Source organism: Antennarius striatus, chromosome 5 (assembly GCF_040054535.1).
Source record: "Antennarius striatus isolate MH-2024 chromosome 5, ASM4005453v1, whole genome shotgun sequence".
Lineage (NCBI taxonomy): Eukaryota > Metazoa > Chordata > Actinopteri > Lophiiformes > Antennariidae > Antennarius > Antennarius striatus.
Window position 1 is genome coordinate 7,982,929 of NC_090780.1, and position 16,421 is coordinate 7,999,349.

The following is a 16,421-nucleotide window of genomic DNA, read 5'->3' on the forward strand; positions in this document are numbered from 1 at the left end:
AGATCTTATCAGTTGTTAAAAAATACAGTGGAAAAACACTGCCTGACAGAAACTGGAGGGCTTTAATAAAAATGTACAGTAATAATGCCTGGTAATAATAATAGTGGTGGCAGTTCTTTACCATTGTTGACACAACACAGAACATCTCAGATCATTTACCAGAGAAACATGTTCAGCCACTGTTAACTGATTATTCCCCCAAACTCCCGCGGGGCAAACAGAGTCTCTTTCTGTAATAACCACAAACCACCGTGACGGTTTCAACATATAACAGCAGAACTGGAAGCATCTTAGCACGCGACTCTGTGTTAGCCTCTCACCACCACCCAGCAGCTTCATCTAATCATCTCTGTAAAGAAACCCCAAATGTCTACCTGAAAATGTGAATACTGTATTTATTTTGGTGACAAATGACAGTGGTACACACTTGCAGTCCTATTTATTCATTTATTTTTTTATCATCTTGTTTCTTTATTATTTGGGGACAGTGATCTAAAAAATGTTAAAACAATCAGACCTTTACCAAACACCAATGATTATCTCGAATAACTTTTGCTCTTCTAGTATGTAATAATTAAAATAATACGACATATACTGTATATTACAATACTACATAATACAATATACTGTGAATACTATAATTTGTGGCATATTGTTTTGTCGCATAAAACAAAAACATCAATTTTTCAGTCCTCATCCATCTCTACATTCTTTACACACTAAACACACTCAGTATTGTTGTAACCACTTTACCTCCTCCAGCTCAAAGGAGGTAACCTGTTGCAGGTTCCCGCATCCCTGGCATGATAATAGATTCAGGTGCCAATGCCTCTCTTCATTAAATAACTCCTAACACATCTGGGCAGGCGGGACAGTTGAGGCATGATTGGTATCTAGTGCATTCAGGGAAGGGGAAGTCACAGCGATGCTGCAGGAGGTGAAGATATCATTGGAAGCCAGAACAGGAAGAGATATGGTTACATCTGAGTGTGAGCCTTCATCATCCTCAGAGGCTCTTTGAGTATGTAACTCAGGATATGATAGAAGTGTGTGTTCTGTGTCAGAGCAGTTAAGAGATAAAACATTAATTTTCAGATCACAGATGCATGAAAGCACTTGTTGCATCTGCAGCCTTGGCATTTGGTTTCAGGCGAGCAGCACTGGAATCACTCTGAGTCCAGCTCCGGCTGACGTGAAAGAAACCTGGTTTTTATCGCTGCTACTTCTGTTCTCACACCGTCAGTCTTGCTGCCACTTTGACCTTGCCTTTATCAGAAACAACACAATCTGTTCGTCTACTGTCCTGTGTTTCCTCATGAGACATTTTATTTCCAATGTAAGGAGCATCTGTGTTTGCTACAGACGGGTGTTTTGGGTCCTCCTCGTCTCCTCTGTCACAGGATTTGTCGCCATCCGTGACAATATTCACCCCTAGAGCTAAACAACTATCATATTGCCCACAATCCAATTTCTCACTCACCCCAAACTTCACTCTCTCGAAAGTTATGTCCACAACATTGGGAAAGCTGGATCTTTTTTTGGGTGAGGGCTGTGGAGAGGTGGAGTCGGACCCTCGAGGAGAGCCTGTGTATAAACACATCTTGGAGACAGTGTCCTTCAGCCTCTCCACTGGAGACCGCGGCTCACTGCGGACGCTGCTCCTGAAGCGTTCAATCCTCTCCACGGGAGATGAGGAGAAGGAAAACTCAGGCTGAGCCAGTTTTGGCAGAGGAGTGCGTGACACGTGGGAGTAGAGGGAGTAGAAAGCATTGGCCATCGTTGTGAGCACTTGAACTTGCCTAAAACGACCTGTGGAAAGGAAATACGTCCGCTGATACATCTAATTTGCAACAGTGTAGAACAATTTCATTTCATTACACTTCAAACTATATCATACAGTTCATACACAGTGATTAAATGACTCTACAGTCTTACTCGCAAGAGAGAGGCTAGGGTCTTCCTCTCGAATCCGCTGCAGCTGAGAGTCCAGGAAGAGACGGAAGTTAATGCCCTGAGCCAGGGAGGGGAAGCTGAAGAAACGAGGAGGAATACGAACAGTGACCTGTGGCTCATCACAACCAAACCCCAGCTCATACAGTATCTCCTCCGCATCCTCCGAGTGCAGCTGCAGAACCTCTAATAAACTGCTGTGAACATGAGAAAAGAGAACCTTATGATTTTTGTAAAAAACTTTCAGGCTTGACTTGAAAGTTGGATACAATCATGTCTAATGTGCATTGCTTGGTTCTTTATGTTTCAATCATACAAGAAGAAAATCAATGTAAATTAAAATAAATAAATAATTGAAGATGTATTATTACAGGAAGCCCAATGGTTTATACTAGTCAGGTAGAAACAAGACGACACCTTGATGTAGAGGTACAGCTGGAGGAGGAGGGGCAGCTGGAGGCCATGCTGTGGCCCAAGTTCACTGCCGGGAACCATAGCACCTGATGAGATGCACTGCAGACAAGAAAACTTCAGATATACAGAAACTCCTTACTGATAAGGACAAGTTATATCTCAATGTGCGATCTAGTTCTAATCAGTTGACAAGCTAACACAGCTCCATTCTGATGTAAAGGCTGATTTACGGGTAACTGACCTGCTTGTGAGTCTGCTGCGACCTCGATTGGATGAAAGATACTCTGCAAAACTTCATAGTTGGCAATGCGGTCAGGAAACAGTTCTTGATTTTAGATTGTGTTTTGAATTAGGACATTTATTCATATTACATGTTATTCTTTCAATGTTTTGATAGCCTTTAGCTGATATTTAAGTGTTGAATGAGCATCTTATGTATGCATCTTGGCCATCTCAACAGCATCAGTCCCCATACGTAGAGGCGTAACTCATAATACACGAGTAAGAAGTTGACTGGATTTGTGTTGAACCCGAAGTAGACAACAAGACCTTACTATACTGAGAGGACAGCAGGTCGTCTCCCGACTAAATACATTTCTTTTTCTTAATTCTGACACGAGAGGATTATGGCTGCCACTCACCCAGTTTCAGGTACATTTCCTCCAACATTTATAACAGAGGCTGAAACAATAATATGTTGAGTATTAGTAAACTACAACAGAGGGTATAAAGCTATAAATATATTTCTTTTTGGTTTTGATGTTTTTACTAAAGACATGCAAAAATAAAACTAAATGATTATAGTCTTAATCATTTTTTCATGACCTAAGATATCAGTCATAACCACTTAAATTGCTGTTTAATGTCTTTTTTAAACCAAATTCTAACTATTACAAAACAATTAACGTCTACCAATGAAGTTCCACAGGGATTTGTTTTTGTTCTGTTAATGGGATTACACAAAAACTACAGGATGGATTTTCATTGAATTGGTGGTTTAGTCATGATCTGTAATGATTTTAAGTCAAATTAAATATAAAACTTCTCCTTTGTAAAAATATTGGGAGCAGATGTGTACATACTGTATCTTTTGATGTATGTTCCTACCTTACATATTCATTCATAATAAATATCTTTCTTGACAGTGAAGTAATATTGTAAAAATCACTAAGGAAATTCTGGACATCAAAAAGACATATTGACATTGAAAAGTACAAATAGTTCCGTCTGCATATGTCAACACCGTTTGTGTGTGTGTGTGTGTGCGTGCGTGCGTGCGTGCGTGCGTGTGTGTATTTACCATCAGCTCCCAGACTCAGCTCCTCTTCAGATTGGTCGTTTCTCAGCAGCGGCTCTGAGAACAGGACACAGTCACTGAACAAAAATTATTTTACAAAGCTGCACCCCACGTCTTTCATTCTGAAAATAATCAACCCAAACAATCTGTTATATTCCTGCTTAATAATATTACTCGTATGCCTAAAAATATAGTAAACTCATAACACACATTCTTACAAGCTGAAAGGTTACAGGGTACATTAGTTAACAGCAACAATCCATTTCACAAATAACAAATAAGTATAAAATATACCTGGACCTTTATTAGTGATAATTGTATTTTTTTCCTTAATACTCACAAATATTTAACAAAATATTCCTGTTTTGTTGTAATGCAGTGTTTTTATATTATCGGTTTTGGGTTCTTGTTTCACAATTACTGCTCTGTACGGAGACGGTTTAAGATAAGAGAAAAAAATAATCTATACACTGGAGTTTATCTGGAGTTAGTGTACAACATGCAAATAGAAACTTGTATGATGTATAAAAGGCTTGTCTTTGTGAAAAGACTTTTTTCAGGTCCTACTTATGAAAAATCCTCTTACCAGAGTTTGTTGAATAGGCTTTTGACCTTTAAGATACAAACCAGTATTTATTAACTAATTACATGCACGCGCGCACACACACACACACACACACACACACACACACACACACACACACACACACGAACACACACACACACACACACACACACACACACACACACACACACACACATACATACAAACAAACATAAGATCAGCTTTGCTTTGCTATCTATCTATCTATCTATCTATCTATCTATCTATCTATCTATCTATCTATCTATCTATCTATCTATCTATCTATCTATCTATCTATCTATCTATCTATCTATCTATCTATCCATCTATCTATCTATCTATCTAAAAAGTCATTTTCATTTGATGAAATCAGCATCTATGGTTACATGTTCATACCTAACCAGTATCAAGTCACAGTCACTGTGGTTTTAAATAACTGTAATGAGTTTTTCCAATGGAGCTGCAAAAAGTACATCATCTGAGGTGGTTGGGGCCTAAGAAACACACTGTCTTCCTGAAACACCTGACTTCAGAGACTTTCCATGTTCTACTTACTCTTTGCAAATAAGTTTCCAGTGTCTTACTATACATCATTTCAGTTCTAAAAAAGATAACATCTTACAGAGAAACAACCAGTACTACAGCAGGTCGACTCACCCACAACTCACGAGCCAGCTCTCAATCTTTCCTGTGGTGCATCCTGTGGAAATCACACACACATCACTTTGTATTTATCAGCATATTCTTTATTAAATTACACAGACCTCAAGTTCTTACAGCTGTCATTTTCAGCATGTGTGCTGTAAATACTGCCTTTAGATGTACTCTGGTAGGGACAATTACTGAAGCGCAAGATGTGATCCAAGTTTCTTTCATTTCATGTTTGTATGTAAGAACAGTTGTAATAAACAATGCACAAAAGCTCTCATTAAAATGGACATCTGATTGTGAGCATCCTCCAGCTCAGTGAATCATTTTGGTCTACTAACTGGGGATACTGGATGGATTTATGGTGGGATTCCTGATGCCCTCTAATGATTGGACTCACCGTCTGAGAACACATCATCGTCTGCTGTAGAGGCAGAGGGGAGGTTGTAGAATGGTTCTTCTGGGTCCAGCTCCTCTGGGGAGTTCCACTGTCGGCTGCTGTTGATCCAGGCTCGGCGCCTGACTGCGGATGATGGGCTCTCCATAGCCTCACTTCATACTCAACCAGCAAACAGGATGGGGTTGAAGCTGCTTTGCTACATGAAGAAGATATTTTAGCTTATCATCGATGTTTTGTTTGACAAATTTACATTAAAGTGCATGATTTTTAGTGTTTTGCACCTCCATGCACTTCTTTGTAACTTGTATTCTTGCACCTTAAATTAAACTGAAAATCCTGACAGGTTAATTTCAACTCTTTGATACTGGTTAGCAGCAGTAACTTTTATGGCTCATCAGTCATTCAACATAACTGATGAATGAAACTTCCATCTTAAAACATTACTGATATACACACATTTCTAATTGTGATATTCACTGTCTTTATCAAAGTTTATGTGAATGTCAAACACATCACATCTACGTAATTTGAAATAAATTCAGGTTCATTGTCAAACTAGAGTTCATTTAATTTGTCATACAAACAGAATGACAAACACTTTCAATAAGTAAAGTAAATCAGTGCACAAAATCATTAAAACAGAAAGATTATTAAAAAATAGAGTGAATACAACAAGACAAAAACACACAAACTCTGAAGATAAAATATCATATAGTTTACATATGAAAATCCTAAAATTGACTGACAACAAGCTGTAGTGGACGGGGGGAAGAAATTAAGGAACATCTTAGATGCTTATAAAAACTGCATCAAATCATCTTTTTCCAATAACTTAAAACACTGACCACGTTATCAAAACACTGTTAAAAACTATTAATTACAGGATTATACTGGATTACATATAATTCTGAATGTTAATATTATCTACATGCAAAGTAAAGCAGCTTCACTTAGCTTTTCATTCGTAACACAAAGTAAACCACCTTGACTTACTGATAAACAGTATTTTACAACATCTACCTGTTGTGCAGGCCTAATTGCTAGGTTTTAAGTGAAACTGCAAATCCTCACATTTTTAAAGAACTCCCATTCAAATGAAAAGTAGTGAGGAAAATCCACTTTTACCTTAATCAATGAAGGTTTCAATTCAGATGTTGACATCTTTTCTTTTTGTTGTAGGTTAGTGTCAGAAGCGTATCTTCAGTTAGCGCTCAGACTGGTGTCAGTCTGCTCTTTTTCTTTACTCAATGATTTATAGTTTGGGGTGTCCCTCTAATTTATGTCAGACAGCCAGTTCATGTGGCAGAGTCTTGAGCACACTGATGGGAAGTGACTCAACTGCTACACAAGACTTTCATTTGCGTGGGAAGCAGCTGTCTGACATCCTGCAGTCACAAAACAACACAGACAGGTTGATTCTACAAGCAATAGCCTCCCTGAAATGATAGGCAAATCATGACAGGCTGCAGAGCATGAGTGAGTTTTTACTTTATAACGGCTCATTTGATTTCAGTCCGTATTCTAGAGCAGTACTTGATAAACCAGAGGAAATAAATCCAAATCATAAACAGTGCTGACAAATGTTTCTTCTATTTTCGTAATTTGTGTAGGTAATATAAGGATGCTGCTGGTTGTCTACATCCATAATTACTTTTATACTGATTCCTCCACTGGGCTGGTTTACCTCCTCAAGACCACATCTGGATGACTTCATTAACAATTATTTGTACATTAACTCAACTAGATGCTGTACCAATGTAAATAATGTTTTAAATATCACTGAAGGCTTACTGGAAAGTGAAAATCTGTTCACTCGGTGTCTAAAAAAACATTAAAACTTAGAAATGGCTACTTCATGGTTTATATACGCTGAAAACTGTAAACCTGAGGACTTATTAGAATCACATCAACTTTAGATAACTTTTGACTAAACATGGCTTATTTGCATTTTGTTTCTATCTGACTTAATATGTTTGGCATGTTATACAGTCCCAGGCAATGGCCTGTAAGTATGATGAAATGATAAAATAGTGGCTCATTCAAATTCATGTTTATAACTGATCTATACAGCATTTGGGTTTATAAGGGCTTTATGAGACAACTCAAAATTCTCTCTGGGATTTCCTGTTTGCATGAGAATCAAGGAATCGAAGCAGTAATTAAGCATATGAATAGTTACTGAAATGCTGTTGTAAATAACCAGTTTGAGCTGTTCTTACTTTAATTTTTTTTTTTAAATGCTAGTTATATACTTGTCCTACTTCACTACAGGATGAGGTATTTTCTTGCTACTGTGCACAGGATACTCTTTTAGCAAAACAGAACGTAGAGTATATAATTACAGCAAATAGACTAAATAATTTTAAAAAGTGACTGGCTTTATTTTTGCTACTTAATTTTAAGCATGATAATGATGTGCATGATAGTATCCTGTCATAATGTCATGACTTATTAGGACTTATATACAAAACCATACAAACGGTCCCTGAGTGCTATTAATATGAATAACTGAATGAATATGAAACACCTTTTTCCTACTGAAATGATTTGATATACAACGTTAGTTTTGTGCCATTTAAAATGTAGTCCTTATATAGTAACTCGTAATTAACTAATACCAGTGACTTAAACTAACTACACTTCACAGAGCTGAGTAGGTGCCGACTTGGCCTGAAGATGGCCTGCACATTCCGTACTGTTTACATGGCCACATGTGCTGCTACACTGACAGCCCCCTCGCACATCCACACAATGAAAGCCCTCCCACAGTAGGCCATTTTCTCCTCCCCGAGCAGCGACAGCCAGTGTGTGTGATGGGGTAGCTCCTCCACCGCCCGGACCCACTCCTCCCGCCTCCTCGATCTCTCCCAGCCCACATGGCGACATTAGGGAGTGGCCAGTGGCCACGGAGGCAAGACTTAAATTGTGAATACCCCTTCCTCTTTCCTCTCTTCCGTGTTCAAAACAGTCAAAGCGGAACGTGCGCGATGGCATCGTGTCAATATTGACTGATAATACAAGATCACGGAGGGATATTGGAGAAATATTAATGTTTACGTGCCATATTTACTCATGGCGCCTTTTGAAAACATTACCTAACGTCAATCACACTAATCTTGTGCAGCCTACCATGCTTGGTCCCGCCCTACTCCCAGCTCTAGCCCAAACACATTAACTGGTTGCGTCTGTGAGACAAAAATGCCCCTTTTCATTGGAGAATAGCAGCGATCAGTCGAAACTGGCTCTCAAGTAGGTGCGCTTCTTTTGTGTATACGGTGCATAAATGCAATAGTGGAGTCAGAAGGCACAAAAAGGATATGAGACTAAAGTTGATTATAAAAAGAAATGAAACATCAAGTCTGTAGACACAATATATGTAAACATTTTCATGATGTCTACTTTTCGAACTCTTTTTTGCTTATGTTGTGTGTTGCCAGTGTCTCATCGACATTGGTTTGATACTTAATGTTAATCTTAATCGTCAGCACAATATATAAACTTTAATTATACAACTCTTTAAATGCAACTATATTTGTTTTTTTTAAAAGACAAACGGTCCTTGTCGCCGCCAGGTTATTGTGCTCCAAGACTGAGGCGAGGAAACGATTTCTGTGCACCGTCAGCAAGGTAACCCGTTTCTTAAATCGAACGCACCCGCTTTTCTCCTTCATATGGGAGCACATCAAGTTTCTGTGAAGTTGTGAAAAGTTGTCAACTCGAAAAAGACCAGAGAAACTCCTCCTGTCTTCAAATTATGAGCAGTAAGTGAACTTTTTTTGTAACTCAGGGGCATGTTGTGGGCGACGGATTTTATTAACAGTAAAAGTCCGAAAACGCGAAGCGTATTAAGTGAACGCACGACATTGTATTGTTTAGCTTAGCGTCTCGAGCACTTTTAAAGTATCCCACTACTGAACAGCTAGTTGTCGATACTTGGCTACTAACATCTGACCAGCCACGGACAGCGAGCCAACTTGTCCACAGTAACGTTACATGTGATCATGTTTAACGAGAATCAAATAGTGATTGAACTGTTCCTAATTTACGTGCGCTGGCTTGCTCGTCGTACTATTCATTTACCGAGTTGGAGAGCCTTTAACCCGTTCTTGAAGCTGTTAGCAGTCTCTTCTGCTACACGACTCGTATCGGGTTATTTGTTAGCTTAAGGCTAACTGGCTCCCGGAACACTTGTCTCACCATTTTTCTTACGTTTCTCGTGTTTTTAGCTTCACGGTAATCAATAAAAGTATTAGGGTTTGGTTTTATTTAGCTTGAGCGCGCCAGTTTCTTAAACATGATGGACTTTGTCCCGATCGCTGAAAGTAAGATTCAGGCATTTGGTCGCTTTCTACGCAACTACTTTTTAAGATAAGTGATCTGAGCAACTCTCCTTCCGCAGATCAGCAGCAGGGTGAAATGGCGGCTGTGGAGAGCGGCTTCAGTCAGAAGAGAAACACAAGTTCACAAGTAAGTTGACCAGACTTGTGCTCTTTGCTATACCGGCCAAGTGTTGGCAGAGAAACATTTACCATACCCGTAACTCTTGGCTGTTGAGCGTGTTAAGTATTAGCTATTTGTTTGATTTTGTAATTGACCGTGGGTTGTTGATTTTCTTACCCGAGCACATGTCATTGGGGTGGGGAATGGGCAGGTAAATTTCGCCCACATGGGGAGTTGCCATTAAAGCCAGGCACTTTATGTGCAATTTGCTCGGCCCATTTGGCTGGGCTTGGAGGGGTGGCTAGAGGAGTGCGTCAGTTTATAGGGCAAAATAAAGTGTGGGAGGGAGATGGGTGGGTTTGGGGGGAGGGGAAGCCGAGCCCGCCGCTGCTTTGGAAATATGTGTCCCCTCCCCTAGACTCCCACCCTGTCGTTGCCTGGACTTGTAACTTCAGCCCCGCTCTCTGCCAAGTTGTGGAAAGAGACATGCATGGAGGGAATATAAAAAGTTAATATCAAGCTTATAGTTTGAGTTTTGAACATGTGTAGCACTTACAAAAGCAGTCAAACGTTATTTTTTAAAATTTATTTATTTGATTCAGGTTCATTGGCTGGTCCCAAATTGCCCGTAGGAGTGAGTGAGTGTGTGTGTGTGTGTGTGTGGTTGTATGTCTTTGTGTGTGGCGCCGTGGTGCACTGGCTTCGTGTCCAGAGTGTCCCCCGCCTCACGCCCTATACCAGCTGGGATAGGCTCCAGCTCCACATGACCTGCTACAGCGGATACAGCAACAGAAAATGAATGAATGAATGAGTGATTCTAAACTACAGATACACATTTGTCATAAGTGCAACATTAACAGTCGCGATTGCTTGCATCATATATTTCTGCAAATTCCTTTATTTCGTTTCCAGGATTCACAACAACCGTCTCCTCTTGCCTTGTTGGCAGCAACATGCAGTCGAATCGACCCTCCAGGAGAGAGTGATTCACCTTCAGACCAGCAAAACCAGCAGCAACAGCTCGAACTAAACCAGGGTGTTTTCTCTTCAAGTGCCAATGGCTGGCAGGTCATCCCCCTCAATGTACAGGCATCCTCAGGCTGTAACACCATCACCACTGACTCCTCAGGTTGTGTGACAGGAGACACAAGTAAGAGCAGACAAGGTCTGTCACCATCAGTGGCTGCCTCAAGCACTCAGGGACAACAGCAGCAACCGCATCAATACGTAGTGGCGCAGGCTCCATCGATGCCAGGTCAACAAGTTCTTACTGCCATATCAGGCGTGATGCCCAACATTCAGTACCAGGTTATCCCACAGTTTCAGACAGTAGATGGTCAGGCACTACAGTTGGCACCTGCTCAGCAGGATTCCAATTTACCTTCTGCCGCAGCACCAGGACAGCAGTTTCAAATCGTGTCCTCTCCTAATGGACAGCAACTCATAGCCGCAACCAACCGAGCAGGTGCAGCAGGAAACATCATTACCATGCCCAGTCTCCTACAGGGGGCCATCCCCATTCAAAATATAAACTTGGGCAATGGGGTGTTACAAAATCAGCCTCAGTTCCTTGCAAATATGCCCATGTCACTAAATGGAAACATCACTTTGCTGCCTGTCAGCACTGGATCAAGCAGCACTGGGGGTGACTCAAATGGTGGAGGTGATACAGGGGGTAACCAGCTGATACAGCAAACACAACGGCCAGTGTCTTCCAGCAGTGGGGCAGGTTACATGACGAGCACATCCACTGTCACCACACAGAGTTCCACTTCTTATGGAATGACCCAAACACAGAACAGCAATGGAGTAATGACAGGAGCGTTCCAACAGAACCCAGTGTCTTCCCTCGGTGTCCCAATACAGCCAGACAACAGAGATGGACAGCAACCACAGCAAATACTCATCCAGCCTCAGCAGGTTATTCAAGGGGGAACACACCTCCAGACCATTCAGGCAGGTACGGGTGGTCAGGTCTTTGCAGCGCCAACACTCAGCCAAGAGGGGCTTCAGAATCTTCAAATTATGCCAAATGCAGGCCCTATCCTCCTGCGCACTGTTGCACCGAATGGCCAGGTGAGCTGGCAGACCATTCAGATCCAGAATCCAACAGGACCTCAGATCACATTGGCCCCAATGCAGTCTCTGCCCCAACTGGGACAGGCTCAAGGAGCTGCTGCTGCCGGAGGAGTATCTGTAAACACCGTTCAGATCCCAGGCATCCAGACTATCAACCTCAACACACTTGGAGCCTCCGGGTTGCAGATGCACCAGCTGCAGACGGTTCCCATCGCCATCGGCAATTCGGGAGGTTAGTCAGTAGCTTCCCCTGAGGAAATAATTCATGTTTAGTGTTAAAAAAATATGTATGTACATTTACATATGTTTTGAATAGTGGACTACTGTATATTTCATAAAATATATAGAATTAACTAATATTAAAGGCAGGTACTCAAGCTGTTACTCAAGAAAAACTGGTGTGGACATCGATGTACTTGTGTTACAAAATAATCCTTATAGGAAAATGTTTTCAAAGGAGTCGGTTTTATGATTTTATTTTACTATTTGCAGTCTTAACTTTTTAAATGTAAATATGATAAATACAAGTTGCCTCTGACAGATTTACTTCAAGCAAGACAGAACCCTGACTATGTCCATTAAGTACACAGGAATTGTTTAGCAGGACACTAACTGGCAGTTTGGCAGAATAAATAGTAATGGAGACAATTAGGTTTATTTGCTGTATGCATTTTTTCCATGAGGTGGTTCTTCTAAGATGCAAAGTATCCTGTATCTTTAGATTTGGTCTCTTTTGCTATTTGAGTGTCAAGAGCCAGGGACCGGTTTAACCAGTTCTGTTGGCCTGGTGACACCTGGAGCTCTTTACTGACTGCATGTTTATCTTGAATTCACCTTCTCACTAACATTGCATGTCTTCAGACGACGGCCACATGGTTGCATTGTTGTGGTTGTGGGTGGGTCACTATGTCTGTGTAACAGGCGTGTATCTTGGCCCCTCCAGTCTTGCAGCAGCTTTTATAACATCTGAATCCCTCATCACGCATGTTATTTTTAAGTAAAAAATAACATGGTTGCTTGTCTAAATTAAATCAAATACCAACATTTGTGAGCAATACTTTTGTTTTTAGTGCATTTATTAGCCTCCAATCAAGTACTTCAATATAGTGAGCTGCCGAGTGGTAGATTTTTCTTGAAATCAGTGCTGATCTGAAAATGGTCTTGTCTTAAACTTACTAGTTAGGGTAGCTTCAAATTATCTGGAATTTTGGTTAGGTAATTCTATAACCCATTTTTCATGAGTACTTCGCGTTTAACATTCTGGGTTGAGTGTTATTTATTTCTTAAGCAGTATTAACTGAAGCTATTGTACTCATAAATGGCTTACAATGAGGAAAATAAAATAACCAGTGAAATTCTTGACCATTTATGCAGTAAGACATTGTGTGTTTGTTGTGGGCAACATGCAATTAAAACTTGCATACAGTTCATGCATTATCATTCCTTTGTTAGTCATTACTCCTGAGGAACATGTTATTAACCAATAACATGTCATTATTATTGTGTAGACTCTCACAATGGAGTGTTTTTTAATCCTTTACTACAGGAGAGCAGGCCTTACAAACAGGTGGAGAAAGTTTGGATGATAGTGCAGCTTTGGATGAGGAGGACATAAGCCCACCACCACAAGGACGACGTAACCGTAGGGAGGCCTGTACTTGCCCGTTCTGCAAAGATGGAGAAGGACGGTATGTCACTAATCCAACCTAATGTTTGTCAGGTTTAACAAGTAATTTAATCAATTCAGACAGAAAATCAAAACCTCTAGATGCCATTCCACCTTGTATGATATAAACAGCAGCATGCTTGTTTGAGTTAAAATACATGTTAAGTAAATTGCCTATATTCCTATTGATCGTGTGTGTGTGTGTTTGTGTGTGTGTAAAAGAAGGGGTATGCACACACGCATATGCCCACACAACTGGCCTTTGGGTAATGTTACGGAAAATGTAAAAAGGTTCATGCTAGTGATACATCATGAAAGTATGGCATTTAAGTAGAAGTATGATAAGAAATTTTTCTCATTTCAAATAATTTACTGAAACAAAAACCAATATTGGTGGCTAGACCACAAACAATGTCAATAACTCAAACAGGGTGTTAACACCCTTTCCGTGGCGAGATACTCTTGATAAATTGTTTGGTATTGTCGTGATGTCAAAATATAAACTGCAAGATGAGGACTGTGTATTGGTCGATTCATGAAGCAAGTACTGGTTGTGACTTTTGCTGTTAAGATTCTTGTTAAGACCAGGAAGTTGTGCAAAAAGTATTGACATTGAATAGTGGTACAATTGTGTACAAAAGTTTAGAGTAAGTTTACACACACATATACTGTATATTATATTCTCGCATTTCTGAACATTGAGTTTTAAGTAATTGATTTTATCTCGAGTTTGTTGTGTGCTGTTTATACTTAAATGCCATGGCATTAATGTGTATGTTTGGCACCACTGTAAAGCTTTGACTACAGTATTAACATGCTTCAGTCCCTCCTGCTGGTATGTAGTCTGCTCGTAGAGAACTCAGTATCTCAAATTTTGATATCCTTTTATTAAAGCAGTGATCCAACTAAAAAGAAGCAGCACATGTGTCATGTTCCTGGTTGTGGGAAAATATATGGCAAGACATCCCACCTGAGGGCACACCTCCGCTGGCACACAGGAGAACGACCCTTTGTCTGCAGCTGGTCCTTCTGTGGAAAAAGATTCACCCGTTCAGATGAGCTCCAGCGACATAAGAGGACACACACAGGTGACATGATTTAGTTTATTTCAAAGTATGAAAAGGATGGTTATGGACCAGCAATATCTGCTGCAGCACTTCAAGTTTAAATGATTTTATTTCTTCCTACTATTCAGGTGAGAAGAAGTTTGCGTGTCCGGAGTGTCCCAAACGCTTCATGCGCAGCGATCACCTTTCAAAGCACATCAAAACCCACATGAACAAGAAAGTAACAAACACTACAGGCTCAAGTGATGCTTCTTCCACTCCAGCAAGAATAAAAGTTGAACCCGGAGCCATGTCGGCTAATGACCAGCACACCATTGTTGCCATGGAAACCTTATCTGCAGAGAGCATAGCTCGATTAGCCAGCAGTGGTATCAACATGATGCAGGTGGACCTTCATCAGATTAATGGCAATAATTACTAAGGACTGTGACGGAGCAGAAAGATGGCCTTGATGGACATTATATTTGGACATTTGGGGTTTAAAAAGGGCACGTAGAACTTCAAACGCACCATTTCTCAGTTTTCAGACAGGACACGAAACGCTAGTAAGTTTGAGAGTGTCAAAGAAAACAGTAAGTCAGAAACGCTGCGGTAAAAAAAACATATCTTATTTCCAATGAATGGAAATGACACCAAGCTAGCTTAGGTCTGTAATAAAACACAGACCGGAACATTTGATGTCATACTGGTGGTAGGCAAAATGCTCTGTCAACAAGCTTTTTTTAAGAAACGATGCCGATAAATCAGATTTGCACTGAGGATGTGAGTTTTGCTACTTGTCCCTCTCCACCTCAAGTGTCTCCCGCCCTCTCTATTAGCCCGTCGGCTTACCTTGCCCACATCGTCCCATAATGCTAAAGTTACTTCAAAAAATAAAATTCTAATCATCTTTATTTGAAAGTATCTTATGTCATGTTCACAAACTAAATAATTAAACATAGGCATTACATGTAAAGTGTTTGGTAGGCTGTCTAGGATGCTGGTATGAATAGCCAGACATACTAATTTGTGTAAGGATGTAGGTGTCAGGACACCACTGAAATCCTTCCAGTAATACTGAAACCTCTTATGTAGGTACACACATTCAAGCCATCATGCTTTGATTTATCATTGCAAAAACTTTTTTATGTGTATATATTTTTGTAATGGAAAGGCTACAGAAATTCTTAGCTTATGCAGGATCATCTTGCACATCTGCAATTTGCCTTTCAGTTGTATGAACTTCTCATGCGCAATCAATCATCATCCTATTTTGTTACTTATATATACACAGTATCTATACATGTAGATTAAATATGTACATTTACAAGCCTTTTTCATTAATAGTATATTCAATATAATACAGAACTTAGCAGTAAGTTCTGTTATACTTAACATCTGAGATTTGGACTTGCAGACCTTTCAGTGCATTTATTCATATTTGGTCTAAATATGTTTTAATGTCCATACATATGTAAGCTCAAAACCAAAGGTTCATGCCTATATTTACATTCATACTGAAAATGCAAAACTAAAATGTTTCTTTGGCTAATGTACTTTCTAGCAGTTTTTGCTCGTGTGATGTATTTGTTAAAGTGCTAACTGGAAATAATGGCTTGAGGCAAACCTCGGACACATTGTCTAAATACATAACTTTCAAAATGTTACTTTGGGTCAAATTTTCTGAAAATGATTTTCAAAACTGTTTAGATTCTCTCTTAGAATTCTGCAATGAAGTTCCTTGCACAGCAAGTGCTATTTTTCTTCGACACATTATGAAATTAAATGATTTTTATTGTTTATAAAACGTCTGCAGATGCCAACAGCTGGATTAAAATATGCTTTTTCATCATTGTTTGCTGTCCAAAAATGTTTATTCATTATTCATTTAAAAT

The 16,421-nt window shown here is 39.8% G+C and overlaps 2 protein-coding genes across 6 annotated transcripts; one reads left to right on the forward strand and one right to left on the reverse strand.

Annotated features, from left to right (window-relative positions):
- Positions 1-116: 116 nt before the first annotated feature.
- Positions 117-9,972, reverse strand: tespa1 (thymocyte expressed, positive selection associated 1). Of its 4 annotated transcripts, none has more exons than XM_068315729.1 (10): positions 9,913-9,972; positions 5,296-5,491; positions 4,905-4,947; positions 4,248-4,273; positions 3,665-3,718; positions 3,006-3,045; positions 2,606-2,656; positions 2,368-2,478; positions 1,936-2,147; positions 117-1,809 (listed from the first exon to the last, which is right to left on the reverse strand). In XM_068315729.1, exons 2-10 carry the CDS (start codon positions 5,438-5,440, stop codon positions 1,232-1,234), a joined length of 1,260 nt encoding a protein of 419 aa, XP_068171830.1. In that variant the 5' UTR covers positions 5,441-5,491; positions 9,913-9,972; the 3' UTR covers positions 117-1,231. The 4 variants fall into 4 exon arrangements, with proteins under 4 accessions (XP_068171830.1, XP_068171832.1, XP_068171831.1 ...); XM_068315731.1 differs by lacking the exon at positions 9,913-9,972 and adding an exon at positions 6,421-6,623 and having other exon boundaries at positions 2,368-2,463; XM_068315730.1 differs by lacking the exon at positions 9,913-9,972 and adding an exon at positions 6,421-6,623 and having other exon boundaries at positions 1,936-2,144.
- sp1 (sp1 transcription factor) lies at positions 8,458-16,380 on the forward strand. Of its 2 annotated transcripts, none has more exons than XM_068315720.1 (7): positions 8,458-8,548; positions 8,868-9,056; positions 9,695-9,762; positions 10,648-12,046; positions 13,361-13,502; positions 14,375-14,568; positions 14,676-16,380. In XM_068315720.1, exons 2-7 carry the CDS (start codon positions 9,050-9,052, stop codon positions 14,966-14,968), a joined length of 2,103 nt encoding a protein of 700 aa, XP_068171821.1. In that variant the 5' UTR covers positions 8,458-8,548; positions 8,868-9,049; the 3' UTR covers positions 14,969-16,380. The 2 variants fall into 2 exon arrangements, with proteins under 2 accessions (XP_068171821.1, XP_068171822.1); XM_068315721.1 differs by having other exon boundaries at positions 8,459-8,548; positions 14,378-14,568.
- Positions 16,381-16,421: the final 41 nt, after the last annotated feature.